At 39.2% G+C, this 13,299-nt stretch overlaps 2 protein-coding genes across 2 annotated transcripts; one reads left to right on the top strand and one right to left on the bottom strand.

The window, feature by feature from the left end:
- Positions 1–525: 525 nt before the first annotated feature.
- Positions 526–5,531, bottom strand: sele (selectin E). Its single transcript, XM_036521392.1, has 16 exons — positions 5,482–5,531; positions 5,247–5,325; positions 4,755–5,135; positions 4,459–4,566; positions 4,186–4,371; positions 3,750–3,935; positions 3,306–3,494; positions 2,984–3,169; positions 2,651–2,827; positions 2,318–2,494; positions 1,985–2,161; positions 1,589–1,765; positions 1,354–1,461; positions 1,029–1,050; positions 789–869; positions 526–688 (listed from the first exon to the last, which is right to left on the bottom strand). Exons 1-15 carry the CDS (start codon positions 5,482–5,484, stop codon positions 809–811), a joined length of 2,217 nt encoding a protein of 738 aa, XP_036377285.1. The 5' UTR covers positions 5,485–5,531; the 3' UTR covers positions 526–688; positions 789–808.
- Positions 5,532–8,538: 3,007 nt separating this feature from the next.
- On the top strand, positions 8,539–9,748 carry si:dkey-51e6.1 (uncharacterized protein LOC558617 homolog). Its single transcript, XM_036522557.1, has 3 exons — positions 8,539–8,704; positions 9,339–9,463; positions 9,643–9,748. The coding sequence occupies exons 1-3, from the start codon at positions 8,563–8,565 to the stop codon at positions 9,733–9,735; spliced, it is 360 nt and encodes a 119-aa protein (XP_036378450.1). The 5' UTR covers positions 8,539–8,562; the 3' UTR covers positions 9,736–9,748.
- The last annotated feature ends 3,551 nt before the right edge of the window (positions 9,749–13,299 follow it).

Below are 13,299 nucleotides of genomic sequence, written 5' to 3'. Positions count from 1 at the left end.
AGGTGGCCCCGTGGACTGTAACGGTACCCCAATGACATTATTCATGTTCAGTAAAATGCAGCACAGTGTATGTTATGCGATCATGTTGCGATCATGCGATCAAGCATGTTATTGTTCCACAATTTTATATTATTTTATTATTTTATATTTTCCCAGGTTTTATAAACGAGTCCAGGTGTTGGCATTTTAGATTTTGCATCATAGGTTTATTGACACAGAGACACATTAGGTAAAACGATTGAAAATAGATAAAACAATTGAAAATGGTGACGGAATTTGATAAATAAATACATTTCCTTATATAATCAAAGCATTTCAACAGTAGTGTTACATAACAGGAGGTGAAAAACAATTATGGCCAATCCAATGTTACCTCATCTCTCTGCAGGATTGTAACATTTTAACTACCCAGAACATCAAGTACAAACAAGAACAATGTGCTCTTTATTTACATTTATATATACTATATAAACCTCCCTTAGGGAGGAATATGTACAACAAGGTTGAAATAAATATTCACATTAACACAATATATAGTATCATTGTCCAGCATGTAGTTCTCGCTCCTGCTTAGTTGTCTTTGGAGCAGAATGAGTGATAGTCACATCCTTAGGGGAATCAGTGCATTGTCAGAGACAGAGGCGGTCTGCTCACGCAGACATTCACACTGATGCAGATGTCAAAATCCCTGCAATCACAAAGAATAACAGATTAAAATACATAAAGATATTGTCTCTAAAACATTACTTTTAAATAAAGAGTGAGTCACCACGGTGATGCATATTTACCTGTTTCTTAGTGAGTGGCTCTAAATCAGACTGTCAATGCTGTTCTTGTATACTGGAGGAGGAATTTCATCATCTGTAGTGCTGTGAAGCAAACAGAAATATCAGCAATAGAATAAGCCAGACACATATTCTGTTGCATGCACCATGAGACTGAACATGTACACAGGCAAAAATTTGTCTAATTTACTCTGACTGAATCAAGATGATTCATTACCAGTAATAGAGGCATAAGACACTCACCTGTTAAGACTGAACTTTTTTGCTATGGAGAGAAAAAAGAAATGAATCAATAAGAATATGTTCTGATTGTTACTAAGATTCTCTAGTGTACTATAGAGGACTGTACTTTGTACTATATAGTCCCACCATTTCTGTCAAAATTAAAATACAAAATGGTGCCCCTCAAAATAAATGTGAATTTGATCTCTTTTAATGTCACTATTTCAAGTTCAAGTCCCTGGTATGTGTTGTGACTGAATAAGGCTAACTGAACTGACAGATGTGTAATGTATGCAGCTAACTCAGCATATGGGCATATCGCTAAAGAGAAAACACCTACGCTTACCTTTCTGCCTTAATTTTTTCATAAGCAACAGTAACAGTCCAAGAGACCCCACAGTGCACCCTCCTGCCAGAGCTGTCGCGGTGCGGTTCAACAGAGGCTCAGGTTTGGCTGAAGAAGACAAATTCAAAGGACAGGATCAAAATCTCACTCTGCTTCCCTCTGAGAAGTAAAACAATGGAGCAAGGAGAGAAAACTCAGCACACAAGATGACAAGTTTATGAAGTTTCTGCAGTACCTTGACATGTGGGTACTTCTGCAGTCCAGTTGCCAGAGTGGGTACAGATTGTGGCCTCAAATCCCTTGAGGTCAAACCCTTCATCACAGCTGAAGTTGCAGCTGGAGTTGTAGCTGAACTCATTGGAGCAGACCAGACTGCCGTTGATGGGCTTGTCTATTGAGGAGCATTTCACAGCTGTAAAACAGAGATGTGATTTTACTTTAGCATCATGAATGACTGTTTTGTGTATAACTCTATATATATCTCTTAGACGTAATTTTACTTCAGTGTCATTGACAATTGGGCAAGCTCTTCTGTGTAGAACTCTAAAGGCAGTTTATCAGTCTCCCAATCTCCTATATCAGATCAAGCACTCTAAGAATGTGTTCAGTAGTGTGTTAGGTAGTGGCGTACCTGTGCAGGTGGGTGTGTCAGTGCTCCATTCTCCACTCTCAGTGCACTTAAGACTCCCTGACCCCTGAAGAACAAAGCCTTCATCGCAGCTGAAGTTGCAGCTGGAGTTGTAGCTGAACTCATTGGAGCAGACCAGACTGCCGTTGATGGGCTTGTCTATTGAAGAGCATTTCACGGCTGTAATACAGAGACATAATTTTACTTCAGTATCACTGACAATTGGGCAAGCTCTTCTGTGTAGAACTCTAAAGGCAGTTTATCAGTCTCCCAATCTCTTATATCAGATCAAGCACTCTAAGAATGTGTTCAGTAGTGTGTTAGGTAGTGGCGTACCTGTGCAGGTGGGTGTGTCAGTGCTCCATTCTCCACTCTCAGTGCACTTAAGACTCCCTGACCCCTGAAGAACAAAGCCTTCATCGCAGCTGAAGTTGCAGCTGGAGTTGTAGCTGAACTCATTGGAGCAGACCAGACTGCCGTTGATGGGCTTGTCTATTGAAGAGCATTTCACGGCTGTAATACAGAGACATAATTTTACTTCAGTATCACTGACAATTGGGCAAGCTCTTCTGTGTAGAACTCTAAAGGCAGTTTATCAGTCTCCCAATCTCTTATATCAGATCAAGCACTCTAAGAATGTGTTCAGTAGTGTGTTAGGTAGTGGCGTACCTGTGCAGGTGGGTGTGTCAGTGCTCCATTCTCCACTCTCAGTGCACTTAAGACTCCCTGACCCCTGAAGAACAAAGCCTTCATCGCAGCTGAAGTTGCAGCTGGAGTTGTAGCTGAACTCATTGGAGCAGACCAGACTGCCGTTGATGGGCTTGTCTATTGAAGAGCATTTCACGGCTGTAATACAGAGACATAATTTTACTTCAGTATCACTGACAATTGGGCAAGCTCTTCTGTGTAGAACTCTAAAGGCAGTTTATCAGTCTCCCAATCTCTTATATCAGATCAAGCACTCTAAGAATGTGTTCAGTAGTGTGTTAGGTAGTGGCGTACCTGTGCAGGTGGGTGTGTCAGTGCTCCATTCTCCACTCTCAGTGCACTTAAGACTCCCTGACCCCTGAAGAACAAAGCCCTCATCACAGCTGAAGTTGCAGACAGAATTAAGCCACAGACTGTGCAGGGACTGACTGCACTCCATGAGCATGTGAGGGTCCCTCTCTGGACTCTGACATCTAATAGCTGTGGGAGAGACACAGAGAGGAGTAGGGTTTGGTTATCCAATATAACATCACAGACTGGTGTGTCACTAAAAGGTTAGTCACTGCGACAATGGAGTGGTGGATAGCCAGTGGACAACCTGCGGGCGTGAGGTTACCTTCACAGTGCGGCGCCTCCTGGCTCCACTGAGCAGACTCTGTGCAGGTCACGCTGGGGGCTCCTTGCAACCGGTAGCCGTCTGCGCAGCTGAAGCTGCAGGTGGAGCCGTAGCTGAACTGCGCAGGGGAGTCTGCGCTGCAGGTCATGTTGCCATCCTGAAGGACCAGCAGTGACTGGCAGCGCACAGCTGCGAGACAGCAAGAACAGGTTCACTGTCAGTCCAACACCTTTCTACTGCCAGCTCCTGACCTGGGGCAAACCCACTGAGGTTCCCCTCACTGTGTGAAAGCACATTGCCTTGAAACAGAAGCCTGCCATACCAGTGGGTGAAAGCTGTCTGCTTATTACACATGTAAACATAAAATAAATAAAATAAATGTAATAAGTTGACAGGAGGGTGTATGCTTGAACACGTTAAGGAAAACTCAGGTCAATAGCCTACCTTCACAGCGTGGTTGACTGTCATTCCACTGCCCATCAGATCCGCACGTGAGTTTGTCTGAAGTTGTTAGAGTGAATCCTCTCTCACAGGAGAATGTGCAAGAAGACTTGTAGCTGAAGGTGCCAATAGGATGTGAGCAGTCCCTAACGCCATTTGTGGGGGAGTCCAGATCACTGCACTGAATTGCTTTGGAAAAGTCAGAGAGATAAGTTTATTGATGTTGACATACATATGTGTATATACATGTATATTGATGTGACATTAGTTTTCATCAAGTGTTTGACAACAACATCGTGATACAAACATTTTTCTTAATAACAAGCACCAATAATTTCTTTGTTATTTAATCTAATATAAAAAATTATTAAATTGCATCAGATAATTGTAGCGGATGAGTCTCAATGACATAAAGTGCACTTCAAGAAACGTTAATTACCTTCACAACTAGGTGGTTCCGCAGTCCACTTTGCTGCGCCTGTGCACCGTATTGGCCTGGGGTCACTTGGCCGATATCCCTTTTCACACGTGAAGTGGCAAACAGAGTCGTACGAGAAATTCCCATAGGGGTGGGAGCAGGTGACGGACCCCAGGGGTGGGCTGTCCAGCACTTCACATGCTACAACTGAGGAGAGCCGTGATGTGGTTAATGAAAAGAACTCTACTGCTTTTTGGTAATTTTGTACATAAGCAACCACTCTTGCTCACTAACCGTTTTCACACTTTTCTCCATAGAAGCCTTCAAAGCACGCACAGGTGTGGTTGTTGATGGTTTCCACACATTCTCCATGTCCACTGCAGGAGTCTTTTTGACAGGATGCTGGAAGAGAAAAGCCAAGCATACTTAGTGTCATCAAAAACTTTCAGGCTTGAAAGTTGGATGGCTATAAGAGAGCATGAATTTTACGTCCTTAGCCATAGCAGCTATCTACATTACTTGAGACATGATGACTAATTTATCTACAAGTTTTCGAGCAGAAAAACAGATTCCTCAGTCCTGACACATACCTGTGTAGCACAAAGCTGTTTTCTTTTTTCTACAAGATTCATCATTCCACTTTCCAGTGTCAATATGCCTCTTTATGTAAATTTCTACACAGTCCTCATTGTTCTTCCCATTGTTAGGTTCTCCTGAAGCCCAGTTTTCTGCTTCCTTTGTCAGTGTTTTGTTGGTTCCAACCCAGGTCCATACATTCTCAATTTTACGGATCCCAATCCAGTAGTAAGATTTCTGTTTTGGCAAAAAGTCATTGAGATGCACAATTTCTTCTTGATTCTGAATGGCTACCATGTCTGTGTAGTGTGTCCTGCACCATTGTCTTGCATTTTCCCATTTCATATCTGAGTCGGAGTAATGATATGACCAACCATCCACATGTGTCCATGTAGCTGCAATGGGAATACAAAGAATGACAGTAATATTAAAATACAAATGAAACTACTCTCAACTGTATACAACATTGTTGAAAAAATTGCAAAGAATAATTTATATATTCTCACAGAAATAAACAACGGCCAAGGGGAGCAAGGAATTCCAAATCCTGACACCATGAGCTTTCTGTTTTCCACAGAAAAATTCCTGAGAAAATAAAGAGATATTATAAAGTTAATGCAGAATTCAATCAATATAATCTCCTTAATTACAATGAAATGAAATATTTTCATTTATATATATATATATTGTTATTAAAAATAATTAAGATAAATCAGAGTTAAAATGATGATATCTGCATACCATTGTAAATATAGAAGTGACTGATTGCAGTAGATGTGCTCCTGATCTTATTAGTTGGTGAAACTGTATTCTTCTCTTGTTCTGCAGGGATATATATACACACACAGCCAAGAGATCCATTTCCACATTTCCCGGTACCTAATGTGACGTTGGATGTTTCTGTAGTGGAAATTCCCGGCTGGAAACTTTTTCTTCCTGTGGGCTGATGCCTTTTCATTGTTATCTGTTAGGTTTCTTAGGGGAAAGTGTTATCGTTTCACAGCTAAGGAGAGGGAGGAAATCCAGGGCTTCTCTTCAGGAAACAGGACTAATGGACTTGCAGATAATTGTATTTTTACTCAGGAAAAACGCCTCAAGCTCTATGCATTGGGCATCTGTAGACGTACAGCCATCGGCATTCCTGGTTGCAATACGAAAACCCACAGCTTTCCTTCTGAGGTAGTGGTCTTCGGTGTGAATAATGTGTTGAAACAATTTCCAATGTGAATGATAATAACATCTTTTTGCCATCATTAGCACACTGTAAGATGTATCCTTATTTTGGTGTTAGAGGCTATTTATCTGAATATATATATTTTATTTATGGGCTTATTTGTTTTACATATACACATATAATTATTTGACGAAGCATTTTTTGACATTAAAAAAATCTACAAAGACTCAGAAATATGTTTTCTGAAATACTTTATATGAATATAAAACATTAAATTAAAGTGTGTTATTAATGCCCATAACTACAGTAATGTCCCAGTTTCTTTTAATGTTTTACTCAGATTTGCTTATTGTCTAAAACTTAGCACATCCTGATAGTTTATGTATAAGAATTATAGTGTCCATCCCTGTAAAGTCTTGAACAACATCGTAATAAATAACCTCTGGTTGAAAAGTTCCTCAGGAAATGCATGACACTGGACTGGCGGGGCTGAGACATTCCAATTCAGTTTAAACAGAAAGGAAATGACCCATCACTGTACATCTAGTGTGCCGACGGCGCCTGTTGTATAGTCCTTAACCTTCAACTGGAGACATCTTGCTTCCCTCTCCGTCTCATAAAATCCAATTTTCAGGCAGGTTTTTTATTTTCTTTCATGCAGAACTGGCCCTTTATAACTATGTTTTCTAGACTGTGAGAACCAACATATACTAACACTTATATATATATATATATATCACTATATAAATATATAAATCACTGATAAACAGGAGGCTGTCATGTCCATTGAGTTCTGACCCCAAAGTTAGGATATTGGCATGGGTTTATTATTGAGGAATTTTCAAACCAATTTCAAAGAGTGACATTAATTTTCATTTTGCTATAACAATGGATTGCCATGTAAAATGTGCTATCATTCAAAGACTGCAGTATACAGTTATATAGCATTTACATTTTACATTTACATTTATTCATTTGGCAGACACTTTTGAGTACAACACAAAGCATATATATGTACAAAAAGATCCAAAGATTGAAGATAAATATGAGATCTGTTTATTGCACATAACACCTGTTTATTTTAAGATATCCTTTAGTTTACATGGTCTTTAATTGTTTGTAACATACCAGGTCACAGGTAACAAGAAACAGGTTTCCTGAGTTGCAGTCAATGGACTTTTTTTTTCCTGTGAAGTTACCAGCTATCAGCTAATTGTATCAGGAAAAGACCAGATCAGTATCCTTCTACATTGCACACCCTTTTGACCTTTTGTTCAGTCTATTGTAGTGAGTACACTCTTTGGCCTGAAAGCTTTACCAGATTTCAGTCTGCCTTACATAACATTTTTTTTAAAAAACTAAGCATTTAAAAAATACTCGCTGTGTGAAATAGCTTATTATTGTATAACTTTGGCTACAATTTGATGAGGAAAACAGTTTGTAACCTTGATGAGATCCCCACTTGGTTGGACTCCCAAATGGCTGACCCAGCTAAAGTGTTTGCTCTAGGTGCAGGGGGTAGGGTGGGGTCATGTTGGCAGTGTCCCCCCGTCTCTCTGTCACGCTGCGATCCTTTGTAACCGCTGGGGCACTGCTGCTGTACCCTTGAGGAAGGTACTTAACCCACTATTTCCTCAGTAAATATCCAACTGTATAAGTGGGTAACATTGTAGAAAAAAAAAAACTGTAGCCGATGTAAGTTGCTCTGGATAAGAGCATCTGTTAAATGCCAGTAATGTAATGTCATGTAATGTAATGTAATGTAAAAGGCTCATGGGATACCTGCAAAAGCCTTTGGTGATGTCAGCAGGAATCCTCCTATCTGCACTTGTGACACAGTGTAGGACTTGCTGCATGCAAGTGTATTGTAGGATTACAGAAGGAGCAGGAGGACAGAAGGAAGCTTGGCTGTGAGAGATGTGTGAAGAGATGAGACTCTTGAGAGAATGATATCCATCTCAAGGGAATAACATCGTTCTCACTTACAACTACTTATCCAACTCAGGGAACTATATTTAGTGAAGATAAATATTCTTCTCTGACCTATCCTTACATAAGCATGTTCACACTACTAACACTGTCTGACAACATCTAGATCCCTCTAAAGTGCGCCCGTGAACTCAGCTTCCTGAGGTGGGAAAGTCCACCGGATAAAAAAAAATAGTTTTTGCGTTTGCACACTCTTCTGGCTCCTGGTAGTGTTGGCGGCAGTATGTCTTTATCTTGAATGACCAACGCTACTTAGTGGAAGTGACTCACTGGGAAACGTCCAACAGGCTCCTGCATCCTTACTACCTCCGTTCACCCCCTTTCATCTTCTATTCTGATTATTTTATTAGTGGCGCCATGGCGCCGCGCCACTAATTACCAGAAAGTAAAATTAGACCACTGCTTGTCATCTCAATATATTTGATTTACTATTTTTATCTCAGCTAGCTGTTGAAAAATTATCACCATTACCGCTTCTCAGGCTGAAACTGTCCCACAACCAATTGGCGACTCTACATGCGCGTTTAATCAGTTTTAATACATGTGGACAGGCTACCACTTTAAATGTGAAATAGAAACCCTTAAAAATTAGGCCCCACCTTCAAACTATGCCCATGTTAGGTTGTAGAGTGCAGTGTTTGGCTGTCGGTTGTACTGCAATGGCAGACACGTTAGGCAAGGTTTCTGATGTGGAGATCGATCCTGATGGAGTGTTTAAATACATTTTGGTAAGGGTGAAAGTAAAAGATGGAACAGACCACAAAGACATAGTGAGGGGCACAAAGAGTGCCCAATATCACAGTAAGTTCATTTTAACAACGCAAGCTGATCGCTTTTGGAATGTGGCTGTCTGGCTGTGTATTGACACGCCTCCATAATGTTATGACCAACGGTGCATTGGAAGGTGGTTAGTTTAACGTTAGCAAGCACGAACATGTTACTGAAATGCAACTAAAAATGTGCATAATGTTAGTTTCTTGTATAGCTAACGTTTGGTGAAATTGCTGATATACAATGCTAGCATTTAATGGGTGACTACCCTTAAAATGCATTGTCAGCTAGTCCAGGAACAGTGAAAACACATTACAGCTACAAAAGATAGGTTTGCTAATGTCGATACACATTAAACGTCAATAAGAAGTTTAATTACGATTGATTTTGTGGTTTTGTGACAATATTTATTGTGGGGTGTCATGGTCCATATGCAATGCTGTTTTTACTTTGTTGCGGTGTTGCAATGCTCAATCTACATGCTGTTTAGGTCAGAGCAATGCCCAGACTAAATTGGTAGCCTGATGACCTCAAGCGATGTAAATATTTTTTTTTTCTTGAGGAACCCCTACCATGGAGACAGTGTTACTGTTGTCAGATGCAGTCGTTTGTATTTCCTTTGTAGGTTATTTTACATTATCTTCTAATGATATGCCCCATCTAGATCACATATTTGAGAAGGTCAGCCCTGAGATGCAGGGCTTTGGACTGGAATGCAGCTGTCTCGGAGGAGGGAAGATCGAACACAACAGCAAAGAGAAGAAACTCCGAGTGTTTGGTGAATCTACAGTAAGTGAGCTGCAAACTGGCTGTTACTTGTTTTGGGGGTCACGCTGTTATTGTTATGACTGACTATCACTAATGGGACCATTCATTATGTAGTTGTTTTGAGGCTTCTCTTTCCAGTTGAATAATATTTATATATAACGTGTCATTGGTCTGACAAACACTTTTTTTTACACCTTCAGGGTTATGGAAAAGCTGACCATTCAGTGACTGCTGAAAAGCTGAAGTCTGCCTTTCAAGACTATGAAATCAACTGGTCTGATGACAAAAAGTAGATGGGGAATTGCACTATATTTCAAACATTCAAACAGCACTGTTAATTTCACGCATCCATTTTCAGCTCTGTTGTTAAATACATATGAAATCTGCAAAGACAAAAGTTGTCATACTGCATTTGAGACATGGGCTTTGTGGAAATTTGTATGAACAATAATTTGTCTGAGGGGTTGAAATGTGTGAAAAGATGCTTTTAGCATTTATGCTCGCAATAAATTAACTTGTTTATCCTTTGCTGTGTCATGTGTATTCATGTGAAAGTTGTATGTAGGAGAATGAACACAGAACAGTATAAGTTTATTTTAAATGTGCATTACATCACACTTTCTAATATTCTCTTACTTGATTCCTCACAAGGGAAAGGGCTCTGTATTTCCATCACATTCAGGAGGCCACTTCCAAAGATGAAACAATGAATCTGCTGATGTAAATGCTAAACATTTGCAATAGGTACAGAGAAGAGAGGGTGTCTTTATATAAAAAATGGGCCCCTAGAATGCTGAATAGGGGTCCCAGTTTATTTTGAAACAAGTAAAACCGAAATAATAAACTCAATTTCTCATTTCTCTCAATTTCTAATAATAACTCAATTCTGTAAATGTCAGCATATATTGCTAGTAAATTCTATCAGTGTTAATTTCTCATGAACTACAGCATTTCTATCTTCATTATTCTCAGTTTAAATTCACATTATTTCAAGTTAGTATAGCCTACCCAGTTGTACCCTTGTTTCAATCAAGATAATTTATGTAAAAATAAAAAACACACAGCTCTCAGTTCCTCAAGTCTTAATTTTCGTGTTTGCCTGTTTAATCAATTTACCAGGTTTTGAAATTTGTCATATTTTTGTACATTTGGAATCAATTCTATTCAAGTTGTAAATTTTACATTTTTTAGAGTTGAAGGATAGACTGGTGACATAGGCAGACATCCAACCTGACTGTCTTAAGACACACACACACAGACACACAATCAAATTAAAGAAAGAGTCAAAGAAAAGAAAATATATTTTTGCAGCCTCTGTTCCTTATTGTTTTCGTAGTTTGTGAGTTCCTGTTCCTATTATTAGCTGGTGTTTCTCTCCTTGCTACCTATGCATCTACAGGTAATTGAGTGATAAAAGGCAGAGTCAAGGCATAACAGTGGCAAGAGTGACTGGGCTGTGTATTCCAGACCATTTTGTCAGCCAACCCTGACAGACTGTATCATCGCAGCATGTCTGGTGCGTGTGTTTCCAGCTTTAATCGAGCCATCTGATCATCCTCAACTTAAATATGAGAAGTCTCTCCTTCTGTCCCTATATATACAGTGTGCAGTTCCTTATTATTACCAAATTGGAACTCAGCCATATGCTGGTGGATACTTTACCTAGAACTGGCTTGTATTTTTGTCCATTTGTCATGCATTATTAGGCTGTTAATGAAATAAGTAATGGGGAATAACATTTTCCAATTTCATGCTGTTGACTTTTTCCATAAAGCCAATCGGATATGTTTTTCTGCTTGCACAATTCATTAGAGCTTCCTCTACAGACTCAACAAAAACCCAACATGTAAAATAAACATTTGCACTGATGTGCCAACTTTGTTGGCTTGTGTACTATCTGGGTTTACTGGCACCATTATAATATGGGTAGATTATGTTTATTCAGTTTTTAGCTTTCCCCAAACCTTGACTCCAAGGTATAAACTTTAAAATTTACTTAACAGGCACTTTTCATGTTGGATAAAAAATGTTTTCCATTGTCTTGTGCCAGCTTCCTTTGGATTTTTGTGAGTGGAAAAAAAGGACTGAAGGATGTGAACCCCATTATTAGTTAAGAAGAGGTCAGCAGTGAAAGGACGGTTTGGCACAGGTCAGATTTCCAGTCTGCTTCTTGGAAGGAAAAATTGCCAGAGGGGATTTTCTGGGTAATAAGGGCTAACAAGGTCGCCAGGGAAGTGAGTTGAAAATTAAATAAGTTATTAATAAAAGAAGAGAAAACATTTAAAATGATTGGCTATTGTACAGTTCACACTAACCCAGCCCTTTAAAATTTAAGTTCAAATTAGCCAACTAGGAGTATATTGATTCAGTAAGTACATATGCATATACCTGCATGATCGTCATGTGAGTATCATATCATGTGAGTATATGCAAACACATTCAATTATAAAAGGCAAACTGAAAATATTTATATTGTGTTGAAGCAAATGCTATGCAATGGCAATGAGCCAATTCATGGGCAGAGAGAGGGTGGCCAGCATGCTTGTTCACGGTAGTTTTGGGTGGAGGGCATGTTATGGCATACCACTAGGCGCCAGTTTTTACAGATTTGATTGTTAAACTACAAGGCCTTGTGAGAGATTGGAGGAAACAGATTGCTTTTTTTTCTTGATATTGGGTTTTTCCCTCCGCCTATCCTGTGAATTAAAGAAATTCCCAGAATTTTAATCACAGACAGAAAACACTTTGAAAAATAGTTTCCCAAAACACACCAACATCTTTCAGTGAAATATCCCATTAACAGAAGTAAAAGCTAAGAAATGTCACGCACATATTTTATAATGTTGGAGGTGATTGTGCTAAATACAGTGTTATTTGTACTTGCAAGCTTATGATTAAAGACAAATTTGCAGCCCTGTGACAAGCGGGGACCTTTTCAGTAAGCATTTGTTGTAGAAATTTGTGCCTTGCCATGCACCATTGAAAAAACTCAAACTCACATAGCAGGCATTTTCATTCTAGGCAGCTTACCATACACAAGCCATCAAACACATATAAAGGAAATTTACATTTAAAGTAGAATTTGCAAATAAAAATTGCAGTTTTTTAAACACAAATCTCAGCTAATAAGCAAGCAATCGAATACAAGTCACACAGAAAGCAATATTTAACATGTAGTTTTGAGAGAAAGCTTTTTTTTCTTGCCGTGTCCACTGAATATTTTCCTGTGGTTTATAGAAACAAATGCAAAGAACAATTATCGATTATTATTATTAAAGACAACCAATAATAATGCACAGAACCACCATCACTTTCTTTCTACAGTTGTGTTCAATAACTCATAATTGTGCTAACTTTAGCTTCACATTCTGCCATGCATCTTGCTGAACCGTTGATGTGCAAGTGACTTCTGGCTTCTGTAAATGGAAGTGTAAAACTGACTTTAAATCATATGTTTTGAAATGGAGGATAAAACATCTCCTAACAGACTGTGTGCCTGTTTACATTTGGGAAACGCTGGTTGGACAAGAATGAGGAGTTACGGCTAATAGTAAACACTGAGATTCCTTTCTTTGTTCTCATGGCCCCTGTCCTCAGTTTTACAGTACGATCCACCCAGCCACTTACATGAAACAGTCAAAGGGGAAACACTGTTATCAAATAAGCAGGGAAGAGAAATATTGCCCTTAACAATGGCAGTGAATCAATTCAATGATGCACAAAATGACGGGAATTAGGATTACATTTAGAGAAGACAATTTTCTGGATCAGTATTTAGTAGCACCAAGAGAAAAATATGTACTACATTTTCTGGTAGCAGACTTTGCACTACCAGGGAGGAGGCATTGCAGGCAATT

The sequence above is a fragment of the Megalops cyprinoides genome, chromosome 2, assembly GCF_013368585.1.
Source record: "Megalops cyprinoides isolate fMegCyp1 chromosome 2, fMegCyp1.pri, whole genome shotgun sequence".
Classification (NCBI taxonomy): Eukaryota; Metazoa; Chordata; class Actinopteri; order Elopiformes; family Megalopidae; genus Megalops; species Megalops cyprinoides.
This window is presented reverse-complemented; position numbering and strand designations above follow the sequence as displayed.